This window comes from Salmo salar, chromosome 08 (genome assembly GCF_965601325.2).
Source record: "Salmo salar chromosome 08, fSalSal1, whole genome shotgun sequence".
In the NCBI taxonomy this organism is placed as follows: domain Eukaryota; kingdom Metazoa; phylum Chordata; class Actinopteri; order Salmoniformes; family Salmonidae; genus Salmo; species Salmo salar.
The window spans coordinates 28,985,412-29,012,854 of NC_138298.1; the positions used below are offsets into that span (position 1 = coordinate 28,985,412).

The 27,443-nt window shown below is 43.7% G+C and overlaps 2 protein-coding genes across 2 annotated transcripts; both read left to right on the forward strand.

The window, feature by feature from the left end:
* LOC106610433 (von Willebrand factor A domain-containing protein 7) lies at window positions 1-25,073 on the forward strand. Its single transcript, XM_045722980.2, has 18 exons — window positions 1-138; window positions 825-1,137; window positions 1,374-1,526; window positions 1,914-2,054; window positions 2,152-2,245; window positions 7,635-7,763; window positions 8,203-8,389; window positions 8,621-8,790; window positions 9,310-9,422; window positions 9,798-9,914; window positions 10,234-10,387; window positions 10,495-10,571; window positions 15,832-15,964; window positions 16,061-16,213; window positions 22,977-23,069; window positions 23,362-23,648; window positions 23,797-24,096; window positions 24,443-25,073. The coding sequence occupies exons 2-18, from the start codon at window positions 949-951 to the stop codon at window positions 24,908-24,910; spliced, it is 2,958 nt and encodes a 985-aa protein (XP_045578936.1). The 5' UTR covers window positions 1-138; window positions 825-948; the 3' UTR covers window positions 24,911-25,073.
* On the forward strand, window positions 6,284-7,630 carry LOC145881462 (uncharacterized; the record flags this gene model as incomplete). Its single annotated transcript, XM_082978167.1, has 2 exons — window positions 6,284-6,506; window positions 6,627-7,630. Coding segments are annotated over exons 1-2 (1,227 nt in total), but the record flags the coding sequence as incomplete, so codon positions are not given.
* Window positions 25,074-27,443: the final 2,370 nt, after the last annotated feature.

Sequence of the window (27,443 nt, forward strand, 5' to 3'; positions counted from 1 at the left end):
TAAAGGAGCAGAATGAGGCCACGCACAAACTGATAAGGACAAAGAATGTCAAACACACAGAGAACACTATACACACACACTTGAAGTCTACTTCCACCACCACTCCCAACGTGGAAATTGGGACTTCACGACTCACAGGTAAAACACTGTCATTTTAATGAATTATACCTGTCAACATTTCAGTTGGAATTTTTGTAAGTCAACTTTGTGTTTTCTAGACTTCATCTTTAGTTAATTTCGCACTGTTTATGTAAAGTATCTGAATGGAAAATGTTATGTAAATTGGAGTTTACTTAAAGTGCGTTCATTAGATAACTACAAGTTATTTTAGTGATATGGTACAATGTGATTTGAGATGTGGTCAGGACTTAAGTGAGAATATTTCTGTCTCCCCTCCCTTGTCTCTCTCATGCTTCCCCCTTCATTCCCTTGTCTTTCTCATGCTTCCCCCTTAATTCCCTTGTCTCTCTCATGATTCCCCCTTCATTCCCTTGTCTTTCTCATGCTTCCCCCTTCATTCCCTTGTCTCTCTCATGCTTCCCCCTTCATTCCCTTGTCTCTCATGCTTCCCCCTTAATTCCCTTTTCTCTCTCATGCTTCCCCCTTCATTCCCTTGTCTCTCTCATGCTTCCCCCTTCATTCCCTTGTCTCTCTCATGCTTCCCCCTTCATTCCCTTGTCTCTCTCATGCTTCCCCCTTCATTCCCTTGTCTCTCTCATGCTTCCCCCTTCATTCCCAATCTCCACCCAGGCATTCCCACTACAGCTCGTTAACCCTGAGTAACCTCTCCTTGGTTTGCTCTCTGTCCTTTTGTGTCTCTGTAGGTTCCAACAGGCTCACAGAACCAGGAAGATACTTGATATTGACTCTGATCATATCTCACACATAGAGAGAGTTATTAGAGACCTTCTCCTCTCTCCTTGGACCCTCAAGACTTTATATGCTGCCATGCAGACCTCCCTCCTCCTGATGGCGCTGTACCTGTCACTTCCAGGGGGCACCCAGGCCTTCAAACCCCTCATCTCAGGAGGGGGCTCGGTCACACACCGTGACATCACACAGAGGGCTGTTTTACGCAAAACTGCCGAGGTCTGCCGAGCCCTGGCTGCCGCCCAGGGGCAGGACTTCAGCCTGCCGGTGAGTTGACTATTGGTGGATGTTGTGACACAGGAATGAGCTACTGGAAATGAACTAATGTTTTTGTAATTGGTTCTATAATAAAGCAATGAATGTACTACTGAGACATTTTCACCAGACTGAAAGTTTTAGGATTTCATCACATCGTCTTATCTCTTACTTGTGAGTTTCCCCTACAAACCAATTAATAACCTCTCTGTCTTTCTCTCTCTCTCTCTCTCTCTCTCTTTCTACAGATTGGAGACAGTCTCTCCGTTGTCAAACTACAGAAGGCCTGCTCTGTAGACTCCTCCTCTTCCACCCTCGTCTCCACCATCCTCTTCCAGAGCGCCATTGTCAAGATGTACCTTAGCAACGCCCTTGTGGACATGGAGTTTGCTCTGAGCAAGGTGAGGATGACAAGATGACGACGAGAAGGATGGTGTTGATGATAATGATGGTAATGGTGATGATAACAGTGATGAGGATGATAATGATGATGATTATTATGATAATGGTAATGATGTTTAGTATTATGATAATGGTGATGTAAACAGCGATGAGGATGATAATGATGATGAAGATTATTAGGATTATGATAATGGCGATGATCATGCTGACGATGGTGGCGGTAATGATAATGGTGACAATTATGGTAATTGAGATGATAACAATGGTGATAATGGTGACGATTGTAATATTGGTGAGGATAATGATTGTGATGGTAATGGATATGATGATGATGATGGTGACATGATGGTGGTGATGATGATGATGATGATGATGATGTGAGCCAGGCACACCACTTCGACGGTGAGACCTTCCAGGGGGGGCGGGCCCTGATCACGGCGGGGGTGTCGGAGGTCAAGGCCAGCGTCAAACGAGGGCGCTTCCTGTTGGCCAGGCTGGCACTGGGACGTGTCTGTCACACACTACAGGTGAGCACACACACACACACATACTACAGCTGAGAGAGGGAGATGATGAAGACTGATTGTGCTGATACTGTTGAGTTGATTGTGACTGTCTCTCCAGGATTTCTACAGCCACAGTAACTGGGTTGAGATGGGGAACAGACAGCCGTACAGCACTCTGATCAGACCTGACCTGCAACTGGTGAACCTGGCAGGTATTGTGTGTGGAACTATCTGTAGTTTATTTAAACCACCCCCAGATATACCCACCTATATCGGCACAATACAGGTATACATGCAATACATGCAACACAAACACGTAGCTAAAACGCCTACATTATAAAGGAATTTGTTCATAAAATAAAGAAACCTCTCCTCACGGACTGATAAAGAAGTATTTGGGTGTGTGCCATTGTCAACACTAAACTAATCCCTCTTTTTATCAGTCGACCAACCAGCATGGAGATAATAGACTTGTCATCGCTTCTACACAATTCACACCCCTATAAACTGCTAACTGCTAGCTAGCTTGCCCCGGTCTGCTAACTGCTTGTTTGCTAACCCGGTCTGCTAACTGCTAGCTTGTTTATCCCCGGTCTGCTAACTGCTAGCTTGTTTAGCCACGGCCTACTAACTGCTAGCTTGTTAGCACCGGCCTGCTAACTGTCTGAATCGCCGTGTCCCCAGCCAGCCCAACCACTCACTGGACCCATATGTTCACTTGGCTACGCATACCTCTCTCTAATATCAATATGCCTCGTCCATTACTGTCCTGGTTAGTGATTACTGTCTTATTTCAGTGTTTAGCCTCTAGCCCTGCTCAATATGCCTTAACCAACCATGTTGTTCCACCTCCTACATATGCAATGACATCACCTGGTTTAAAGGTCTCTAGAGACAATATCTCTCTCATCATTACTCAATGCCTAGGTTTACCTCCAATGTACTCACATCCTACCATACCTTTCACTGTACACTATGCCTTGAATCTATGCTATCGTGCCCAGAAACCTGCTCCTTTAACTCTCTCTTCCGAACGCGCTAGACGGCCAGTTCGTATAGCCTTTAGCCGTACCCTTAACCTACTTCTCCTCTGTTCCTCTGGTGATGTAGAGGTTAATCCCGGTCCTGCGGTGCCTAGCTCCACTCCCACTCCCCAGGTGCTCTCATTTGTTGACTTCTGTAACCGTAAAAGCCTTGGTTTCATGCATGTTAACATTAGAAGCCCACTCCCTAAGTTTGTTTTACTCAGTGCTTTAGCACACTCTGCCAACCCTGATGGCTTAGCCGTGTCTGAATCCTGGCTTAGGAAAACCACCAAAAACCCTGAAATCTCCATCCCTAACTATAAAATGTTCCGCCAAGATAGAACTGCCAAAGGGGGCGGTGTTGCAATCTACTGCAAAGATAGCCTGCAGAGTTCTATATTACTATCCAAGTCTGTACCCAAACAATTTGAGCTTCTACTTCTAAAAATGCACCTTTCCAGAAACAAGTCTCTCACTGTTGCCGCTTGCTATAGACCACCTTCTGCCCCCAGCTGTGCCCTCAACACCATATGTGAATTGATTGCCCCCCATCTATCTTCTGAGCTTGTGCTACTAGGTGACCTAAACTGGGACATGCTTAACACCCCGGCCATCCTACAATCTAAGCTTGATGCCCTCAATCTCACACAAATTATCAATGAACCTACCAGGTACAACCCCACATCCGTAAACACGGGGACCCTCATAGATATCATCCTATCTAACTCGCCCTCCAAATACACCTCTGCTGTTTTCAATCAAGATCTCAGCGATCACTGTCTCATTTCCTGCATCCGTAATGGGTCTGCGACCAAACGACCACCCCTCATCACTGTCAAACTCTCCCTAAAACACTTCTGCGAGCAGGCCTTTCTAATCGACCTGGCCGGGGTATCCTGCAATGACATTGACCTCATCCCGTCAGTAGAGGATGCCTGGTTATTCTTTGAAACTGCATTCCTCACCATCTTAAATAAGCATGCACCATTCCAAAAAATTTGAACTAGGAATAGATATACTCCTTGGTTCACTCCAGACCTGTCTGCCCTTGACCAGCACAAAAACATCCTGTGGCATTCTGCAATAGCATCGAATAGCCCCCGTGAAATGCAACTTTTCAGGGAAGTTAGGAACAAATATACACAGGCAGTTAGGAAAGCTAAGGCTAGCTTTTTCAAACAGAAATTTGCATCCTATAGTACAAACTCAAAAAAGTTCTGGGACACTGTAAAGTCCATGGAGAATAAGAGCACCTCCTCCCAGCTGCCCACTGCCCTGAGGCTAGGAAACACTGTTACCACCAATAAATCCACTATAATTGAGAATTTCAAGAAGCATTTCTCTACGGCTGGCCATGCGTTCCACCTGGCTACCCCTACCCAGGTCAACTGCCCGGCACCCTCCACAGCAACCCGCCAAAGCCCCCACTATTTCTCCTTCACCCAAATCCAGATAGCTGATGTTCTGAAAGAGCTGCAAAATCTGGACCCCTACAAATCAGCCGGGCTAGACACTCTGGACTCTCTCTTTATAAAAGCATCTGCCGAAATTGTTGCAACCCTTATTACTAGCCTGTTCAACCTCTCTTTCGTATCGTCTGAGATTCCCAAAGATTGGAAAGCTGCCGCGGTCATCCCCCTCTTCAAAGGGGGTGACACTCTAGACCCAAACTGCTACAGACCTATATCTATCCTACCCTGTCTTTCTAAGGTCTTCGAAAGCCAAGTTAACAAACAGATTACCAACCATTTCGAATCCCACCGTACCTTCTCCGCTATGCAATCTGGTTTCAGAGCTGGTCATGGGTGCACCTCAGTCACGCTCAAGGTCCTAAACGACATCATAACTGGCATCGATAAGAGACATTACTGTGCAGCTGTATTCATTGACCTGGCCAAGGCTTTCGACTCTGTCAATCACCACATTCTTATTGGCAGACTCGACAGCCTTGGTTTCTCGAATGATTGCCTCGCCTGGTTTACCAACTACTTCTCTGACAGAGTTCAGTGTGTCAAATCAGAGGGCCTGTTGTCCGGACCTCTGGCAGTCTCTATGGGGGAGCCACAGGGTTCAATTCTCGGGCCGACTCTTTTCTCAGTATACATCAATGATGTCGCTCTTGCTGCTGGTGATTCTCTGATCCACCTCTACGCAGACGACACCATTCTGTATGCTTCTGGCCCCTCTTTGGACACTGTGTTAACTAACCTCCAAATGAGCTTCAATGCCATACAACTCTCCGTCCGTGGCCTCCAACTGCTCTTAAATGCAAGTAAAACTAAATGCATGCTATTCAATCGATCACTGCACGCACCTGCCTGCCCGTCCTGCATCACTACTCTGGACGGCTCTGACTTAGAATACGTGGACAACTACAAATACCTAGGTGTCTGGTTAGACTGTAAACTCTCCTTCCAGACTCACATTAAGCATCTCCAATCCAAATTTAAATCTGGAATCGGCTTCCTATATCGCAACAAAGCATCCTTCATTGACGCTGCCAAACATACCTTCATAAAGCTGACCATCCTACCGATCCTCGACTTCGGCGATGTCATCTATAAAATAGCCTCCAACACTCTGCTCAACAACTTGGATGCAGTCTATCACAGTGCCATCCATCGCCAAACCTACTGGCTACAGGTTATCTACAAGTCTCTGCTAGGTAAAGCCCCGCCTTATCTCAGCTCACTGGTCACCAAAGCAGCACCCACTCGTAGCACGCGCTCCAGCAGGTATATCTCACTGGTCACTCCCAAAGCTAATTCCTCCTTTGGTCGCCTTTCCTTCCAGTTCTCTGCTGTCAATGACTGGAACAAACTTCAAAAATCTCTGAAGCTGGAGACTCATATCTCCCTCACCAGCTTTAATCACCAGCTGTCAGAGCAGCGCACAGATCACTGCACCAGTACATAGCCCATCTGTAAGCAGCCCATCTATCTACCTCATCCCCATACTGTATTTAGTTATTTATCTTGCTCCTTTTCTCCTTTGCACCCCAGTATCTCTATTTGCACATTCATCTTCTGCACATCTACCATTCCAGTGTTTAATTGCTATATTGTAATTACTTCACCACCGTGGCCTATTTATTGCCTTAACTCCCTTATCTTACCTCATTTGCACTCACTGTATATAGACTTTTTGTTTTCTTTTTTTCTACTGTATTATTCTGTCTGTCTGTCTGTCTGTGTCTCTGTCTCTCTCTCAGTTTTGGTCATTTTGATGGAACGCTACAACTGCTATTACCACAACCACACCGTCACCCCCTCCAACACACACACTCCTGTTCTAACCCCCTCTTCTCCCACTTCAGGCCCCAGTACTCCTGTTCTAACCCCCTCTCCTGCCTCTTCAGGCCCCAGTACTCCTGTTCTAACCCCCTCTCCTCCCTCTTCAGGCCCCAGTACTCCTGTTCTAACCCCCTCTCCTCCCTCTTCAGGCCCCAGTACTCCTGTTCTAACCCCCTCTCCTGCCTCTTCAGGCCCCAGTACTCCTATTCTAACCCGCTCTTCTCCCACTTCAGGCCCCAGTACTCCTGTTCTAACCCCCTCTCCTGCCTCCTAAGGCCCCAGTACTCCTGTTCTAACCCCCTCTTCTCCCACTTCAGGCCCCAGTACTCCTGTTCTAACCCCCTCTCCTCCCTCTTCAGGCCCCAGTACTCCTGTTCTAACCCCCTCTCCTCCTTCTTCAGGCCCCAGTACTCCTGTTCTAACCACCTCTCCTGCCTCTTCAGGACCCAGTACTCCTGTTCTAACCCCCTCTCCTGCCTCTTCATGCCCCAGTACTCCTGTTCTAACTCCCTCTCCTGCCTCTTCAGGCCCCAGTACTCCTGTTCTAACCCCCTGTCCTGCCTCTTCAGGCCCCAGTACTCCTGTTCTAACCCCCTCTCCTGCCTCTTCAGGCCCCAGTACTCCTGTTCGAACCCCCTCTCCTGCCTCTTCAGGCCCCAGTACTCCTGTTCTAACCCCCTCTCCTGCCTCTTCAGGCCCCAGTACTCCTGTTCGAACCCCCTCTCCTGCCTCTTCAGGCCCCAGTACTCCTGTTCGAACCCCCTCTCCTGCCTCTTCAGGCCCCAGTACTCCTGTTCTAACCCCCTCTCCTGCATCTTCAGGCCCCAGTACTCCTGTTCTAACCCCCTCTCCTGCCTCTTCAGGCCCCAGTACTCCTGTTCTAACCCCCTCTCCTCCGTCTTCAGGCCCCAGTACTCCTGTTCTAACCCCCTCTCCTGCCTCTTCAGGCCCCAGTACTCCTGTTCTAACCCCCTCTCCTCCGTCTTCAGGCCCCAGTACTCCTGTTCTAACCCCCTCTCCTCCGTCTTCAAGCCCCAGTACTCCTGTTCTAACCCCCTCTCCTGCCTCTTCAGGCCCCAGTACTCCTGTTCTAACTCCTTCTCCTGCCTCTTCAGGCCCCAGTACTCCTGTTCTAACTCCCTCTCTTGCCTCTTCAGGCCCCAGTACTCCTGTTCTAACCACCTCTCCTGCCTCTTCAGGCCCCAGTACTCCTGTTCTAACCCCCTCTCCTGCCTCTTCAGGCCCCAGTACTCCTGTTCTAACTCCCTCTCCTGCCTCTTCAGGCCCCAGTACTCCAACCTGTAGGAATTGTATGGGAGGTAACTGTACTGATAACATCCTACCAGAGGTCTCACAGCAGGGCCTGCTCACCTCTGGATACTTCAACCTGTTCTCCTCCAACAAACCTGCAGGTACACACACACACACACACACACACACACACACACACACACACACACACACACACACACACACACACACACACACACACACACACACACACACACACACACACCTTTTCTTCCTCTTCTTGATAGACAGCAGCTAATAGGGATCCTAATAAATACAACAACAAAAAACTTTGATGTAATTTTTATTTAACTAGGCAATTCAATTAAGAACAAATTCCTATTTACAATGACGGGCTAGCCCTGCCAAACCCGGACGACGCTGGGCCAATTATGCACTGACATATGGGACTCCCAATCACAGCCGGATTATGATACAGCCTGGAATCGAACCAGGGACTGTAGTGACGCTGCTTGCACTGAGATGCAGCGCCTTAGACCGCTGCGCCACTTTGGAGCATTGATGCAAACTAACTCACACACTCATCTCTCCCTCTCCTAGGTAAGTGTAGCCACGGCGGGTTGTTTGACCGGACCAGCGGTCGGGACCCGGTAGGGGGCATCAACAAGGACGACGTGGGGTCCAGTCATGGTCACCTCCACCACACTGCAGCTGACGTGGCCGTCAACGCTACCATGGAACTACTGGAGGACATCAGAGGAGCTGCCGGGGACAAGGACTTCCTACGGTGAGAGAGAGAGGCTGAAGTAGGTGGGCAATGTTTAGGCTAGAGGTGATTATTTGTGATGTTTTGTGTTAAATTGGAGGATTTTATCACTTTATGGGCAAGGATTAGACTACTATATGATGAGGGAGATGTCATGGTAAACTGTTGTGAGGAGCTAGGATAACAGAGGGTGTTTTTGGTTCATAATTCCTACTCCATAATCTCCCTTGCTCTCTCTCATCCCCCCTCCAGGTTAATAGGCATCACCCAGTCGTCAGTGTTGTGTTTTGTCATCGACACCACAGGCAGTATGAGTGATGACATCACGGAGGCTAAGAGAGTGTCCTTCTCCATCATCGACAGTAAGAGAGGAACCCAGCAGGAACCTTCATCATACATCCTGGTCCCCTTCAACGACCCAGGTGGGTGTTAGCCTGGTCCCAGATCAGCAGGAACATACATCCTGGTCCCCTTCAATGACCCAGGTGGGTGTTAGCCTGGTCCCAGATCAGCAGGAACATACATCCTGGTCCCCTTCAACGACCCAGGTGGGTGTTAGCCTGGTCCCAGATCAGTAGGAACATATACCCTGGTCCGCTTCAACGACCCAGGTGGGTGTTAGCCTGGTCCCAGATCAGCAGGAACATACATCCTGGTCCCCTTCAACGACCCAGGTGGTTAATAGCCTGGTCCCAGATCAGCAGGAACATACATCCTGGTCCCCTTCAACGACCCAGGTGGGTGTTAGCCTGGTCCCAGATCTGTTGTCCAACTCCAACATTACGATCACGTCACATGCCAAGTGCCTCCCTGAAACTAGGAGCAGAACAACTGTTTTAACCCAAAGTTCTTCTCTTTTTACTTGTGTGGAATAACATTACAATTTCACGTCCCAATTAGTCATTTGTGGTGTGTGTGTGTGTGTGTGTTTGTGTTTGCAGGATTTGGGCCTCTGATCACCACAACAAACGCAGACATTTTCAAACAGAGAATCAACGCCCTGACAGCATCAGGAGGAGGAGATATACCAGAGCTGTGTCTGTCAGGACTACAGGTGTGTGTGTGTGTGTGTGTGTGTGTGTGTGTGTGTGTGTGTGTGTGTGTGTGTGTGTGTGTGTGTGTGTGTGTGTGTGTGTGTGTGTGTGTGTGTGTGTGTGTGTGTGTGTGTGTGTGTGTGTGTGTGTGTGTGTGTGTGTGTGTGTGTGTGTGTGTGTGTGAGTACAGGCAATGTCCTGAGCAAAAGTTACATTCACAGTGCCAATATGGAGGCTGTATTTGAACGGCTGCATTTGAAATGTGGTTGCCTGTTTTTGCAACTCTGCCAGAGCTGGTTAGTTAGCCAGTGGACTGAACATGTTATTTCCCATAGAGTTCCTGTACTTGATCCCAGTGTGGTCTGACTCTCTGATGTGTGTGTTGTAATTCCCAGCTGGCCCTCACGGCGGCGCCACCCTCCTCTGAGATCTTTGTGTTCACTGATGCTCCTGCTAAAGACACTGCACTGAAGAGCACTGTCACTGCCCTCATAGAGAGCACCAAGTCTGTGGTTAGTAGCTTTCACTACTGTTAATCTTTCTCTCTCTGTCTCCTTCTCTTTCTGTCTCTCTCTGTGCTTCTGTTCATCACTGTCTCTGTCTCTCCCCCTTTTGGAGACAGTTTACTGTTCGTGGGCTCACAAGTTGTCTGAGTGAGATGTGATGAAGTGTGATGTAAAGGCTAGCCATTATGATTCATCTCAACATATCTTATTTCTTTACTGCCATTCTTTCCTAACTTCCACTTTCCTTTCATCCTTTATTCTGTCATCAACCTCTAACTCTCTTCTCCTCTCTCTACCTCTCCTCTGCTCCCTCTCCTCTCCTCAGGTGACCTTCATGTTGACTGACAACCTCCGATCCAGTCGTCGTCGCCGTTCCGTGGGCGGAGCTTCAGCCATATGGCCCAGTCAGGGTGGAGCCTCCAATCGGATGGCCCAATCAGACGCTCAGCTGTACCGTGACCTTGCCCAGGCCTCTGGAGGTCAACCAATCAGTCAATCAATTGATCTTATTCATAAAGCAGTTGTCCTAAAGTCTTTTACAGCTTCTTATAGAGTTCTCAGAACATACTGTGGTCCCTTCCTCCAGGTCAGGCCATTGAGGTCACCAAGGAGGATCTGCACCGGGCCACCAGCATCATCGAGGACGCCTCTGCTGCAGCACAGGTCTGGTAATGTTTTGGCTTACAGGCTATAGATCAAGTCCTCCTGCTCAGTGTTCAGTCACTCTCTCTCACTGGACAAGCTATACAACTGTACACCCTAACAATGACCTCAACTGTGTTGTTAACATATCTAATGATTTGCCTATTAACCTCTTGGGGCTAGGTGGGACGCTAGCGTGCCACCCGTGGTGCACTCCATCAACAGCAGGTGCATTTCAAGAGCGGCAAATTTGAATCCAAATAAATGTCAAAATTCAAATTTTTCAAATATACAACTATTTTACACCATTTGAAAGATAAACATCTCCTTAATCTAACCACGTTTTACGATTTCAAAAAGGTTTTACGGCGAAAGCATAAATTTAGAGTATGTTAGGACAGTACATTTACAAGAGTTGTGTGTAATGTTTTGTCAAGTCAAAGACAGGGTCACCAAAACCATAAAACCAGCTAAAATGATGCACTAACCTTTTACAATCTCCATCAGATGACACTCCTAGGACATTATGTTAGACAATGCATGCATTTTTAGTTCTATCAAGTTCATATTTATATCCAAAAACAGCGTTTTACTATGGCATTGATGTTGAGGAAATCGTTTCCCTCCAATAACCGGCAGTCAAGTCAGCGTAACAAATTAAATAATTAAAATTAGAAAACATTGGTAAAATATTATATTGTCATTTAAAGAATTATAGATTTACATCTCTTGAACGCAATCAACTTGCCAGATTTAAAAATAACCTTACTGGGAAATCACACTTTGCAATAATCTGAGCACTGCGCCCAGAAAAATACGCGTTGCGATACAGACTAGACGTCATGTTGGGGAGATCTAAAATCGAAAATACTATGTAAATAATCCATTACCTTTGATTCTCTTCATCAGATGTCACTTCCAGGTATCACAGGTCCATAACAAATGTAGTTTTGTTCAAAAAAGCTCATCATTTATGTCCAAAAATCTCCGTCTCGTTAGCACATGATGTAAGCCAGCCGGACTTCTCGTCATGAACGAGGGGAAAAAATATATTTCCGTTCGTTCAAACATGTCAAACGTTGTATAGCATAAATCATTAGGGCCTTTTTTAACCAGAACATGAATAATATTCAAGGTGGACGAATGCATAGTCTTTTATAACGTATTGGAACGAGGGTACCCAACATGAACTAGCGCGCCAGGTGTCTAATGGGACATCAACGTTCCATGGCTCTTGTTCGGTCAGATCTCCCTCCAGAAGACTCAAAACACTTTGTAAAGGCTGGTGACATCTAGTGGAAGCAATAGGAAGTGCCAAAATATTCCTAAACCCCTGTGTTTTTCAATGGGATAGGTTTAAAGTCAATACAACACATCAGGTATCCACTTCCTGTCAGAAAATGTCTCAGGGTTTTGCCTGCCAAATGAGTTCTGTTATACTCACAGACACCATTCAAACAGTTTTGGAAACTTTAGAGTGTTTTCTATCCATATATAATAAGTATATGCATATTCTAGTTACTGGGTAGGATTAGTAACCAGATTAAATCGGGTACATTTTTTTTATCCAGACGTGCAAATGCTGCCCCCTAGACCCAACAGGTTAAACCCTCCTGCTCCTCCTCCTCCTCCTCTTCCTCCTCCAGGTGTCTGTGTTGTTAACATATCTAATGTATTGTCTATTAACCCCTCCTCCTCCTCCTCCTCCTCCTCTTCCTCCAGGTGACTGTGTTGTTAACATATCTAATGTATTGTCTATTAACCCATCCTCCTCCTCCTCCTCCAGGTGACTGTGTTGTTAACATATCTAATGTATTGTCTATTAACCCCTCCTCCTCCTCCTCCTCTTCCTCCAGGTGACTGTGTTGTTAACATATCTAATGTATTGTCTATTAACCCATCCTCCTCCTCCTCCTCTTCCTCCAGGTGACTGTGTTGTTAACATATCTAATGTATTGTCTATTAACGCCTCCTCCTCCTCCTCCTCTTCCTCTTCCTCCAGGAGACTGTGTTGTTAACATACCTAATGTATTGTCTATTAACCCCTCCTCCTCCTCCTCCTCCTCTTCCTCCAGGTGACTGTGTTGTTAACATATCTAATGTATTGTCTATTAACCCCTCCTCCTCCTCTTCCTCCTCTTCCTCCAGGTGACTGTGTTGTTAACATATCTAATGTATTGTCTATTAACCCCTCCTCCTCCTCTTCCTCCAGGTGACTGTGTTGTTAACATATCTAATGTATTGTCTATTAACTCCTCCTCCTCCTCCTCTTCCTCCAGGTTACAGTGTTGTTAACATATCTAATGTATTGTCTATTAACTCCTCCTCCTCCTCCTCCTCCTCCTCCTCCTCCTCCAGGTGACTGTGTTAACATATCTAATGTATTGTCTATTAACTCCTCCTCCTCCTCCTCTTCCTCCAGGTGACTGTGTTGTTAACATATCTAAGGTGTTGTCTATTAACCCCTCCTCCTCCTCCTCTTCCTCCTCCTCTTCCTCCAGGTGACTGTGTTGTTAACATATCTAATATATTGTCTATTAACTCCTCCTCCTCCTCATCCTCCAGGTGACTGTGTTGTTAACATATCTAAGGTGTTGTCTATTAACCCCTCCTCCTCCTCCTCCTCCTCTTCCTCCAGGTGACTGTGTTGTTAACATATCTAATGTATTGTCTATTAACCCATCCTCCTCCTCCTCCTCTTCCTCCAGGTGACTGTGTTGTTAACATATCTAATGTATTGTCTATTAACCCCTCCTCCTCCTCCTCCAGGTGACTGTGTTGTTAACATATCTAATGTATTGTCTATTAACCCCTCCTCCTCCTCCTCCTTCTCTTCCTCCAGGTTACAGTGTTGTTAACATATCTAATGTATTGTCTATTAACCCCTCCTCCTCCTCCTCCAGGTGACTGTGTTGTTAACATATCTAATGTATTGTCTATTAACTCCTCCTCCTCCTCCTCCTCCTCCTCCTCCTCCTCCTCCTCCTCTTCCTCCAGGTGTCTGTGTTGTTAACATATCTAAGGTGTTTTCTATTAACCCCTCCCCCTCCTCCTCCTCTTCACTGTGTTGTTAACATATCTAAGGTGTTGTCTATTAACCCCTCCTCCTCCTCCTCCTCTTCCTCCAGGTGACTGTGTTGTTAACATATCTAATGTATTGTCTATTAACTCCTCCTCCTCCTCCTCCTCCTCCTCCTCCTCCTCCTCCAGGTGACTGTGTTGTTAACATATCTAATGTATTGTGTATTAACCCCTCCTCCTCCTCTTCCTCTTCCTCCAGGTGACTGTGTTGTTAACATATCTAATGTATTGTCTATTAACTCCTCCTCCTCCTCCTCCTCCTCCTCTTCCTCCAGGTGACTGTGTTGTTAACATATCTAATGTATTGTCTATTAACCCCTCCTCCTCCTCCTCGTCTTCCTCCAGGTGACTGTGTTGTTAACATATCTAAGGTGTTGTCTATTAACCCCTCCTCCTCCTCCTCCTCCTCCTCCTCTTCCTCCAGGTGTCTGTGTTGTTAACATATCTAATGTATTGTCTATTAGCCCCTCCTCCTCCTCCTCCTCCTCACAGTGTTGTTAACATATCTAATGTATTGTCTATTAACTCCTCCTCCTCCAGGTGACTGTGTTGTTAACATATCTAATGTATTGTCTATTAACTCCTCCTCCTCCTCCTCTTCCTCCAGGTGACTGTGTTGTTAACATATCTAATGTATTGTCTTTTAACACCTCTTCTTCTTCTTCCAGGTGACTGTGTTAACATATCTAATGTATCGTCTGTTAACTAGTATGGGCTATGCGGTACAGCCAGTGAAATAGCAGGGCGGCAAATTCAAAACAACAAATATCTCATAATTCAAATTTCTCAAACATACAACTATTTTACACCATTTTAAAGATACACTTCTCCTTAACCCAACCACGTTGGGCTTTAAAAGGCTTTACGGCGAAAGTAAAACATTAGACTATGTTAGGACAGTGCCTAAAAAATAAAAGCCACACAGCCATTTTCCAAGCAAGAACAGGCGTCACAAAAACCAGAAATAGAGCTCAAATTAAGCACTAACCTTTGATGATCTTCATCAGATGACACTCTCAGGACTCAATGTTACAAAATACATGTATGTTTTGTTCAATAAAGTTCATATTTATATCCCTAAACCCCATTTTACATTGGCGCGTGATGTTCAGAAAATGTATTCCCACCAAAACTTCCGGGTGAATGAGCACATCAATTTACAAAAACACTCATCATAAACGTTGATAAACAGTTATTGAAAGAACTATAGATACAATACTCCTTAATGCAACCACTGTGTCAGATTTAGCTCAACCATCAAAGCAAGCTATACAGTTACCCGCCAAGTTCTGGAGTCAACTAAACTCAGAATTAGTATTATAAATCTTCCCTTACCTTTGCTGATCTTCGTCGGAATGCACTCCCAGGACTCCCACAAGAAATGTTCTTTTTGTTCGAAATACTCCATATTTATGTCCAAATACCTCTGTTTTGTTCGTGCGTTCAGGTCACTAATCCAAAGGCATAACGCGAGAGCGCAGAACCAGAGACGAAAAGTCAAATAGTTCCATTACCGTTCATAGAAACATGTCAAACGATGTTTACAATCAATCCTTAGGGTCGTTTTAATATAAAACGTCGATAATATTCCAACCGGAATATAGCGTATTCATTACAGAGGAAAAAGAAGGAGAGGCGCGCAAACGTGCCCTCGCTGTAAACAACTCACTGGTCCCAGGCAATCCACTGTTTGACTGAGCTCCTATTCTCTGCCCAGTAACAGTAGACGGATGAAACAAGTTTCTAAAGGCTGTTGACAGCCAATGGAAGCCTTAGGAAGTGCAAAATGACCCCACAGACACTGTAGTTTGAATAGGGATTAGATAGAAGAACTACAACTCATTTCCTGGGTGGATTCTTTCTCAGGTTTTTGCCTGCCATATGAGTTCTGTTGTACTCACAGACATTATTCAAACAGTTTTGGAAACTTTAGAGTGTTTTCTATCCAAATCTACTAATAATATGCATATCCTATGTTCTGAGCCCAAGTAGTAGGCAGTTTAATTTGGGCACGTCATTCATCCGAATTTCCGAATACTGCCCCGTCACTAAAAAGTTAACCCCTCCTCCTCTTCCTCCAGGTGACTTTGTTGTTAACATATCTAATGTATTGTCTTTTAACACCTCCTCCTCCAGGTGACTGTGTTGTTAACATATCTAATGTATTGTCTATTAACCCCTCCTCTTCCTCCTCCTCCAGGTAACTGTTCTACAGGAGGTAAGGAGCCCCGGGAAGGCAGAGAATTTCTCCTTTACAGTAGACGAGTCTTTGAGAAATCTGAATGCTTACATCACAGGAGGACTCCTCTCCTTCACTCTCACCAGCCCTTCAGGTGTGTGTGTGACAGCCAGGTGTGACTGGATTTACTGTACACGTCACCTTTCCAGGTAAAGTGTTTGATAACCAGATGTCCCTCTCCTCCCTCTAGGTGTGTCTCAGAGTAACAGTGAGGCCAGCGGTCCTCTGGGGACCATCCAGACTGTAGGGAACCTACACCGCGTCTCTCTGATCACACACAGCAACACAGGATTATGGGAAATCAGTCTTAACTCCCTTGAGTCCTACTCACTGAAGGTCATAGGTCAGTACAGTGGCGAGCCCTGATTCCTGGACAACAGTAGTGCTTATATATATGGAATAGGGTTCCATTTCAGATGTAGTCCATTGTCCAGACTTCCCCTCCTCATCACAACATTTAAATATCTATATTCTCTATGTAAGAATTTTTTTACCTCTATGGGCTATGTGGGACGCAAGCGTCCCACCCCTGGTACACCCAATCAACAACAGGTGAAATATCAAGACCGCCAAATTTGAAAACAATTAAATGTCATAATTCAAATTTCTCAAACATACAACTATCTTACACCTTTGAAAGATAAACATCTCCTTAATCTAACCACGTTGTCCGATTTCAAAAAGGCTTTACGGCAAAAGCATAAAGTTAGATTATGTTAGGAGAGTACATTGACAATAGCTGTGTGTAATGTTTTGTCAATTCAAAGAAAGGCGTCACCAAAAGCAGAAAACCAGCTAAAATGATGCACTAACCTTTGACAATCTCCATCAGATGACACTCCTAGGACATTATGTTAGACAATGCATGCATTTTTTGTTCTATCAAGTTCATATTTATATCCAAAAACAGCGTTTTACTATGGCGTTGATGTTGAGGAAATCGTTTCCCTCCAATAACCGCCAGTCAAGCAGCACAACAAATTAAATAATTACTATTCGAAAACATTGGTAAAATATTATATTGTCATTCAAAGAATTATAGATTTACATCTCTTGAACGCAACCGGATTGCCAGATTTAAAAATAACCTTACTGGGAAATCACAATTTGCAATAATCTGAGCACTGCGCCCAGAAAAATACGCTTTGCGATACAGACTAACCGCCATGTTGGAGAGATCTAAAATCGAAAATACTATGTAAATAATCCATTACCTTTGATTCTCTTCATCAGATGTCACTTCCAGGAATCCCAGGTCCATAACAAATGTAGTTTTGTTCGAAAAAGCTCATAATTTATGTCCAAAAAGCTCCGTGTTGTTAGCACATGATCTATGCCAGCAATATTTACGTTCGTTCAAACATGTCAAACGTTGTATAGCATAAATCATTAGTGCCTTTTTTAACCAGAACATGAATAATATTCAAGGCGGACGTTTGCATTCTCTTTTAACCTCTCTAGGCTAGGCGGGACGAATTCGTCCCACCTACGTAACAGCCAGTGTAATCCAGTGGCGCGATTTTCAAAACGTTAAAAATCCTATTACTTCAATTTCTCAAACATATGACTATTTTACAGCCATTTAAAGACAAGACTCTCGTTAATCTAACCACACTGTCCGATTTCAAAAAGGCTTTACAACGAAAGCAAAACATTAGATTATGTCAGCAGAGTACCAAGCCAGAAATAATCAGACACCCATTTTTCAAGCTAGCATATAATGTCACAAAAACCCAGAAGACAGCTAAATGCAGCACTAACCTTTGATGATCTTCATCAGATGACAACCCTAGGACATTATGTTATACAATACATGCATGTTTTGTTCAATCAAGTTCATATTTATATCAAAAACCAGCTTTTTACATTAGCATGTGACGTTCAGAACTAGCATACCCCCCGCAAACTTCCGGGGAATTCGCTAACATTTTACTAAATTACTCACGATAAACGTTCACAAAAAGCATAACAATTATTTTAAGAATTATAGATACAGACCTCCTCTATGCACTCGATATGTCCGATTTTAAAATAGCTTTTTGGTGAAAGCACATTTTGCAATATTCTAAGTACATAGCCCAGGCTTCACGGGCTCGCTATTTAGACACCCGGCAAGTTTAGCACTCACCATAATCATATTTACTATTATAAAAGTTTGATTACCTTTTGTTGTCTTCGTCAAAATGCACACCCAGGACTGCTATTTCAATAACAAATGTTGGTTTGGTCCAAAATAATCCATCGTTATATCCGAATAGCGGCGTTTTGTTCGTGCGTTCCAGACACTATCCGAAATAGTAAAGAAGTGTCACGCGCATGGCGCAATTCGTGACAATAAAATTCTAAATATTCCATTACCGTACTTCGAAGCATGTCAACCGCTGTTTAAAATCAATTTTTACGACACTTTTCTCGTAGAAAAGCGATAATATTCCGACAGGGAATCTCCTTTTCGGCAAACAGAGGAAAAAATCCCAAAGGCGGGGGCGGTCGGGGTCACGCGCATAAGCCCGTGTCCCTTGATCGGCCACTTGAGAAAGGCGATAATGTGTTTCAGCCTGGGGCTGGAATGACGACATTCTGTTTTTTCCCGGGCTCTGAGCGCCTATGGACGACGTGGGAAGTGTCACGTTAGAGCAGAGATCCTTAGTAAATGATAGAGATGGAAAAGAAGTTCAACAAATGGTCAGACAGGCCACTTCCTGTAAAGGAATCTCTCAGGTTTTGACCTGCCATTTGAGTTCTGTTATACTCACAGACACCATTCAAACAGTTTTAGAAAATTTAGGGTGTTTTCTATCCATATGTAATAAGTATATGCATATTCTAGTTACTGGGTAGGAGTGGTAACCAGATTAAATCGGGTATGTTTTTTATCCAGCCGTGTCAATACTGCCCCCTAGCCCTAACAGGTTAAAACGTATTGGAACGAGAGTACCAAACATGATCTCGCGCGCCAGAGTCTAATCGGCCACCACCGTTCCATGGCTCTTGTTCGTTCAGTTCTCACAGTATAAGACTCAAAACACTTTCCAAAGACTGGTGACATCTAGTGGAAGCCATAGGAAGTGCTCAAAAATTAATAAGCCCCTGTGTGTTTCAATGGCATAGGCTTAAAGGTAATTCAACACATCAGGTATCCACTTCCTGTCAGAATTTGTCTCAGGGTTTTGACTGCCATATGAGTTCTGTTATACTTACAGACACCATTCAAACAGTTTTAGAAAATTCAGAGTGTTTTCTATCCAAACCTGAACAATAATATGCATATTCTAGCTTCTGAGTTGGTGTAGGAGGCAGTTAACTTCTTGGGGCTATGTGGGACGCTAGCGTGCCACCCGTGGTGCACCCTATCAACAGCAGGTGCATTTCAAGAGCGGCAAATTTGAAACCAAATAAATGTCAAAATTCAAATTTTTCAAACATACAACTATCTTACACCCTTTGAAAGATAAACATCTCCTTAATCTAACCACGTTGTCCGATTTCAAAAAGGTTTTACGGCGAAAGCATAAAGTTAGATTATGTTAGGAGAGTACATTGACAATAGCTGTGTGTAATGTTTTGTCAATTCAAAGACAGGCGTCACCAAACCATAAAACCAGCTAAAATGATGCACTAACCTTTTACAATCTCCATCAGATGACACTCCTAGGACATTATGTTAGACAATGCATGCACTTTTAGTTCTATCAAGTTCATATTTATATCCAAAAACAGCGTTTTACTATGGCATTGATGTTGAGGAAATCGTTTCCCTCCAATAACCGGCAGTCAAGTCAGCACCACAAATTAAATAATTAAAATTAGAAAACGTTGGTAAAATATTATATTGTCATTTAAAGAATTATAGATTTACATCTCTTGAACGCAATCAACTTGCCAGATTTAAAAATAACCTTACTGGGAAATCACACTTTGCAATAATCTGAGCACTATGCCCAGAAAAATATGCTTTGCTATACAGACAAACGGCCATGTTGGAGAGATCTAAAATCGAAAATACTATGTAAATAATCCATTACCTTTTTTCTCTTCATCAGATGTCACTTCCAGGAATCCCAGGTCCATAACGAATGTAGTTTTGTTCAAAAAAGCTCATCATTTATATCCAAAAAGCTCCGTGTTGTTAGCACATGATCTAAGCCAGCCGGACTTCTCGTCATGAACGAGGGGAAAAAATATATTTCCGTTCGTTCAAACATGTCAAACGTTGTATAGCATAAATCATTAGGGCCTTTTTTAACCAGAACATGAATAATATTCAAGGTGGACGAATGCATACTCTTTTATAACGTATTGGAACGAGGGTACCCAACATGAACTCGCGCGCCAGAGTCTAATCGTCCATCACCGTTCCATGGCTCTTGTTCGGTCAGATCTCACAGTAAAAGACTCAAAACACTTTGTAAAGGCTGGTGACATCTAGTGGAAGCAATAGGAAGTGCCAAAACATTAATCAACCCCTGTGTGTTTCAATGGCATAGGCTTAAAGGTAATTCAACACATCAGGTATCCACTTCCTGTCAGAAAATGTCTCAGGGTTTTGCCTGCCAAATGAGTTCTGTTATACTCACAGACACCATTCAAACAGTTTTAGAAACGTTAGGGTGTTTTCTATCCATATATAATAAGTATATGCATATTCTAGTTACTGGGTAGGATTAGTAACCAGATTAAATCGGGTACGTTTTTTTTATCCAGCCGTGAAAATACTGCCCCCTAGCCCCAACAGGTTAAAAATGGGCACATATTTTTTTCTAAATTCTCAATACTGCCCCCTAGCCCCAACAGGTTAAACACCGATTGGACCCTTTTTTTTCAATTTACGCCTAAAATGACCAAATCTAACTGACTGTAGCTCAGGACCAGAAGCAAGGATATGCATATTCTTGAAACCACTTGAAAGGAAGCACTTTGAAGTTTGTGGAAATGTGAAATTACTGTAGTAGAATATAACACATTATATCTGTTAAAAGATAATACCAAGAAAAAAACATGCAAGAGAAAGGCCATTATATCAGTTAGGAGTCTAGGCACAATTTAGATTTTGGCCACTAGATGGCAGCAGTGCATGTGCAATGCTTTAGACTGATCCAATGAACCATTGCATTACTGTTCAACATGTTGTATCAAGTCTGCCCAAATGTGCCGAATTGGTCAATTGATACATTTTCAAGTACATAACTATAGAGAACATACAAAAATGATATGGTAATAAAACATTTTAATTTACACACTCCCAGGAATGTCATAAATTATGGATAATTAGCTTCCCTACAGAAAAGACACTAACCTTCACACGTTCAGACACAGCAGGGGTTCAAACTGTAGATCCCAGTTCCTACATTTGAATATAAAAATATATTTTATCAAACAAAACTATGCTACATTTTATCTCTGGGACCCTCAGGATGACAAATCAGAGCAAGATTACTGAATGTAAGCACATTATTTACCTTCAAAGGTGACTGTGTCAAACCATTTGACGTTTTTGTTGTTGTTGTGCACTCTCCTCAAACAATACCATGGTATTTTTCACTGTAAAAGCTACTGTAAATTAGACAGTGCAGTTAGATTAACCTGTTGGGGTGTAGGGGGCAGTATTTTCACAGGTTACTACTCTGGCCCAGAAACTAGAATATGCATATTATTAATACATTTGGATAGAAAACACTCTGTTTGAATGGTGTCTGTGAGTATAACAGAACTCATATGGCAGGCAAAAACCTGAGACAAGTTCTTCTTTTAGTTCTTCTTTTGATTCTCTATCGAAACTACAGTGGCTGTGGGGTGACGTTGCACTTCCTAAGGCTTCCATTGGCTGTCAACAGCCTTCAGAAGGTGGTTTGAGTATTCTCCTGTCACTGGGCAGAGTATAGGAGATCAGTTACTGAGTGGTCTGCGTGGCAAAAAAGGGATTGGATATGCTCGGTCCCGCGTACGCGCTGTTCCTTCTTTTTCTTCTTGAATGAATATGCTATTGTCCGGTTGGAATATTATCGCAATTTTACATTAAAAATACAATAAAGATTGATTTTAAACAGCGTTTGACATGCTTCGAAGTACGGTAATGGAACATTTTGACTTTTCGTCTCTGGTTCCGCGCTCGCGTGTTATGCCTTTGGATAAGTGATCTGTACGCACGAACAAAACGGAGGTATTTGTACATAAATATGGATTATTTCGAACAAAAACAACATTTCTTGTGGAAGTAGCAGTCCTGGGAGTGCATTCTGACGAAGATCAGCAAAGGTAAGAGAATATTTGTAATACTAATTCTGAGTTTAGGTTGCCCCGAACTTGTGTCTGTATAGCTTGCTGTGATGGCTGAGCTATGTACTCAGAATATTGAAAAATGTGCTTTCTCCGTGAAGCTATTTTAAAATCTGACACGGCGGTTGCATCCAGGAGTAGTCTATCTATAATTCTTTAAATAATTGTTATATATTTTGTCAACGTTTATGATGAGTATTTTTGTAAATTGATGTGCACATTCACCGGAGGGTTTTGGTGGGAATACATTTTCTGAACATCACGTGCTAATGTACAATGCTGTTTTTTGATATAAATATGAACTTTATCAAACAAAACATACATGTATTGTGTAACATAATGTCCTAGGAGTGTCATCTGATGAAGATCGTCAAAGGTTAGTGCTTCATTTAGCTGTGTTTTGGGTTTTATTGACATATGTCCTTGCTTGGAAAATGGCTGTGATTATTTTTGTCTATGTACTCTCCTAACATAATCTAATGTTTTGCTTTCGCTGTAAAGCCTTTTTGAAATCGGACAATGTGGTTACATCAAGGAGAAGTGTATCTTTAAAATGGTGTAAAATAACTGTATGTTTGAGAAAGTTGAATTATGACATTTTGCTGTTTTTGAATTTGCCGCTAGCGTCCCACGTAGCCCATAGAAGTTAACAAGATTTTAAGCTTTCTACCAATATCAGATATATCTTTGTCCTGGGAAATGTTCTTGTGACTTACAACGTCATGCTAATCACATTATCGCACTTTAACTCAACCGTCCCGTGGGGGGGGGGACACCAATCCCGTAGAGGATAAGGGATTATCTAAACTGCGTGCGTGTGTGTGTTTCAGGTCAGAGCTCTGTTAATTTTGGCTACCATTTCATGGAAGTTTTCGGAGGGGCTCATGGAGACTTTGGCCTCAGAGAGGGCCGTCCTCTCACAGGTAACAATAAATAACAGAAGAAACCATCTTCTGTACGAACTTTTTCATCTTCATCTTCCACAGCATCACAGCAGAGTAGTTTCAAATAATGTAAAAAATAATAACTTCCTCTTCCTCTCGACTTCACCTTACCTCTCTGTCATTCTTACTCTCTATTTTCCTCTGTTCACTTCATTCTCCTGCCCTTCCTCTATTTCTCTGTCCACCACCCTGTCTCTACACCCCCTCTCTCTCTCTCTCCTCTTCCTCCATGTCTCTCTTCATCACCCCCCCCCCCCCCCCCCCCACCCAGGCGGTAACATAACCCTGCTGGTGTCTGTGACGGGGGGTGATTCTGTCACTGTGACAGCGGTGGCCCTGGTCGAGGCCTCGGGGTCAGGATCAGAAGTCAACGGAACCCTGCAATCGCTAGGCGGCATTGGCGGCGGGGACTTCCTGGTTACCGTGGCCAGAGTCCCACAGGGGGAGTTTGTGGTGCGTCTGAGGGGAGAGAGCAATAGCGCCACCACCAAATCATCACCTAGCCTCTTCCAGAGACAGGCCTCCACTCAGATAAAGACTTCCAGCATCTCTGTTACGGTCAGTCTTGTAGAACTCTGAAATTGCACCCTTTTCCATTGGACCTGGGCCGCCAGGGTTCTGATGAAAATCAGTGCACTATAAGGAATAGGATGGCATTTTGGACACTCTGTCTTATTGTTAAAAAGTTAAGTTCTTCTCACCCCAGGCCCAGGCTGACAGTACTTTAGAACCCGGGTCCACCATCTCTGTCCCCTTCACCGTGACAATGGCCAAAGGAACAGGAGGAACTTTTACCATCCGAGCCACGAACGACCGCGGCTTCATTTCCTCCTTCCCGGCCAGTGTCTCCATTGTGACCGGGGGCGGAGCGGCCAACGGTACGGTGACCCTCACGGCACCCGCCAGCACCCCATCGGGAACGGACGTCACCTTGACCATCGAGGCAGAGTCCGCTGGAGCCACAGACTTGAACTACTCCATCCTGCGTCTCTTTGTTTTCAGCAAGGTAAGCATCATATCACAAAATTCTAAAATGAACTACTCCGTCCTGCGTCTGTATTTCTCTGTTGTCAGCAAAGTAAGGAACTCTGAAATTAAGTACTCAGTCCTGCGTCTCTCTCTTGTCCGCAAGGTAAGTGTCGTATTCCAAAACTCTAAAATGGGTCTGGCCTCCTTTCCTCATATCTTCTCTTCCCTCATGGCCCTGATTTGAACTCTACCAGCTCTACAGGTCAGAGATGGTTCTACCACTACCAGCTCTACAGGTCAGAGATGGTTCTACCACCACCACTACTACTTATTTGTCTGACTAAGCTCTATCGCTCCCTCTCTCTGTCTCCCCCCTCCTCCAGGTGACAGATTTCACCCCTCCCCAGTGCGGGGTGGTCAGCGTATTGTCCAACTGCCTGGCTGACTGCAGTGCCTCTTACTGGCAGCTCTCTGCCAACCTGACCGACGGTGCCAACGGGACGGGCATCGACCGAGTCACCCTGCGCCAGGGTAACGGGACCCTGAACACTTCTACAGAGGTGGGCACCGGGGGCGAGAACGTGACCCGGGTGACGTACAGCGCCACCTGCTGTTCAAAGAAGGTAGAGCTGGTGGTAGTGGACAGGGCAGGCAACGTGGGTGTGTGTCTGGGCTCAGTGAATGACTCTGTTGGGGTGGTTGTGAGCTCTACAGCCCAGGCCTCTGTCACCAACACTACAGCTGTACCTGTAGTTAGTACTACATCCCCCGGAGGGCCACCTTTGACTCTGTCCCTGTATCTAAGGATCTGTGTGATGCTTTCTCTCCTGTGGAATAGAGTAGAGCTATAGAGTTGTATAATAGTTCATATTGGTATATGTCATGTGGAACAGTGGAATCATTGCAAAGAGAGTCAAGTCATCAGACAAAGCCGATATGTATATGTTATGTTGTACAAATAGACAGGGTGGAAATATGTAATGAACTCTGTCATAATACACTGTGGAAACATTTTGTTATTTGTATTATTTATTTCTATTCTCTTAAATCTGTCAAACTGAAACTATGAAGATCTTATCAAAACTTCTGCTTTTGGTGAAATTCCCCTCTTATCCAAGTTGACCGTCAGTTTCATTCTGAATAACTCTTCACATTGATGTCCCACAGACAGCATAGATAGAAAACAGGACCCCAATATAGCATTAAGACCAATGGTGATGTATGTGATGAAGTCACAGGGTCAAAATTGTTCTGCTAAAATATTAGCACGTCATTTATTGCTTGAATTGTGGGAAACAACAATTTTTCCATTAGAAGCTAAAGTGGGGGAAGTCACCTGGTCACGTTTTTATAGGGGACAGTGCACATTAGTTTAGCCAAAATCTCATTTGCACCCTTAGTCCCTGAGCAAGTAAGGGCCTTTACACAGCCATTATCTAACTACAAATACACAATAAAACAATACAAAATACAAATACATTACATCCAATAATATATCATTCTAACAACAACACACTATCATGAGGAACCACAGATAACTCATGTGTACAGGTTTGGATAGATTTGAGCCATGTTTTCAATTTAACCTCTATGGGCTAGGTGGGACGCTAGCGTCCCCCCGTGGTGCACTCCATCAACAGCAGGTGCATTTCAAGAGCGGCAAATTTGAAACCAAATAAATGTCAAAATTCAAATTTTTCAAACATACAACTATCTTACACCCTTTGAAAGATAAACATCTCCTTAATCTAACCACGTTGTCCGATTTCAAAAAGGTTTTACGGCGAAAGCATAAAGTTAAATTATGTTAGGAGAGTACATTGACAATAGCTGTGTGTAATGTTTTGTCAATTCAAAGACAGGGTCACCAAAACCATAAAACCAGCTAAAATGATGCACTAACCTTTTACAATCTCCATCAGATGACACTCCTAGGACATTATGTTAGACAATGCATGCATTTTTAGTTCTATCAAGTTCATATTTATATCCAAAAACAGCGTTTTACTATGGCATTGATGTTGAGGAAATCGTTTCCCTCCAATAACCGGCAGTCAAGTCAGCACCACAAATTAAATAATTAAAATTAGAAAACATTGGTAAAATATTATATTGTCATTAAAAGAATTATAGATTTACATCTCTTGAACGCAATCAACTTGCCAGATTTAAAAATAACCTTACTGGGAAATCACACTTTGCAATAATCTGAGCACTGCGCCCAGAAAAATATGCTTTGCTATACAGACAAACGGCCATGTTGGAGAGATCTAAAATCGAAAATACTATGTAAATAATCCATTACCTTTGATTCTCTTCATCAGATGTCACTTCCAGGAATCCCAGGTCCATAACGAATGTAGTTTTGTTCAAAAAAGCTCATCATTTATATCCAAAAAGATCCGTGTTGTTAGCACATGATCTAAGCCAGCCGGACTTCTCGTCATGAACGAGGGGAAAAAATATATTTACGTTCGTTCAAACATGTCAAACGTTGTATAGCATAAATCATTAGTGCCTTTTTTAACCAGAACATGAATAATATTCAAGGTGGACGAATGCATTCTCTTTTATAACGTATTGGAACGAGGGTACCCAACATGAACTCGCGCGCCAGAGTCTAATCGGCCATCACCGTTCCATGGCTCTTGTTCGGTCAGATCTCACAGTAAAAGACTCAAAACACTTTGTAAAGGCTGGTGACATCTAGTGGAAGCAATAGGAAGTGCCAAAACATTAATCAACCCCTGTGTGTTTCAATGGCATAGGCTTAAAGGTAATTCAACACATCAGGTATCCACTTCCTGTCAGAAAATGTCTCAGGGTTTTGCCTGCCAAATGAGTTCTGTTATACTCACAGACACCATTCAAACAGTTTTAGAAACTTTATGGTGTTTTCTATCCATATATAATAAGTATATGCATATTCTAGTTACTGGGTAGGATTAGTAACCAGATTAAATCGGGTACGTTTTTTTATCCAGCCGTGAAAATACTGCCCCCTAGCCCCAACAGGTTAAATGTAAAAGCACAATAATGAGTGCAGCTTCTCTGGTCCATGGGCATTGCATTCCATCATATATCATTTAGCTCTAACGGAGAAGGCCGATTGACTGAATTTACTGTCTCAATAAAGGTACAACGCAATCAACCTCTAGTTACTGCCCTTGTTCTCCTGGAGGTGCTTAAAGCTGTCCAGACTGAATAAATTATGTTTGTGAATGATGTGACAATGGTGGTAACTGTTCGGTTTATCAAAAATCTTAAGTGTTTGTTTGTAGAGTGATTCAATTGATTTCAGAAGAGTAGCTCCTGCTTGTGACCAATATGTGAGGCAATATCTCAGATGTGAGAAGATCACAGCATGCCAATATAGTTTGGCGT

Bases quoted from the DNA above. Each gene is read 5' to 3' on its own strand.
- LOC106610433 (XM_045722980.2), top strand. From the start codon at position 949: ATGCAGACCTCCCTCCTCCTGATGGCGCTGTACCTGTCACTTCCAGGG. The intron at 9,423-9,797 runs GTGTGTGTGTGT...TGTAATTCCCAG, and splicing joins TGTGTCTGTCAGGACTACAG to CTGGCCCTCACGGCGGCGCC. The intron at 10,388-10,494 runs GTCAACCAATCA...CCCTTCCTCCAG, and splicing joins CCTTGCCCAGGCCTCTGGAG to GTCAGGCCATTGAGGTCACC.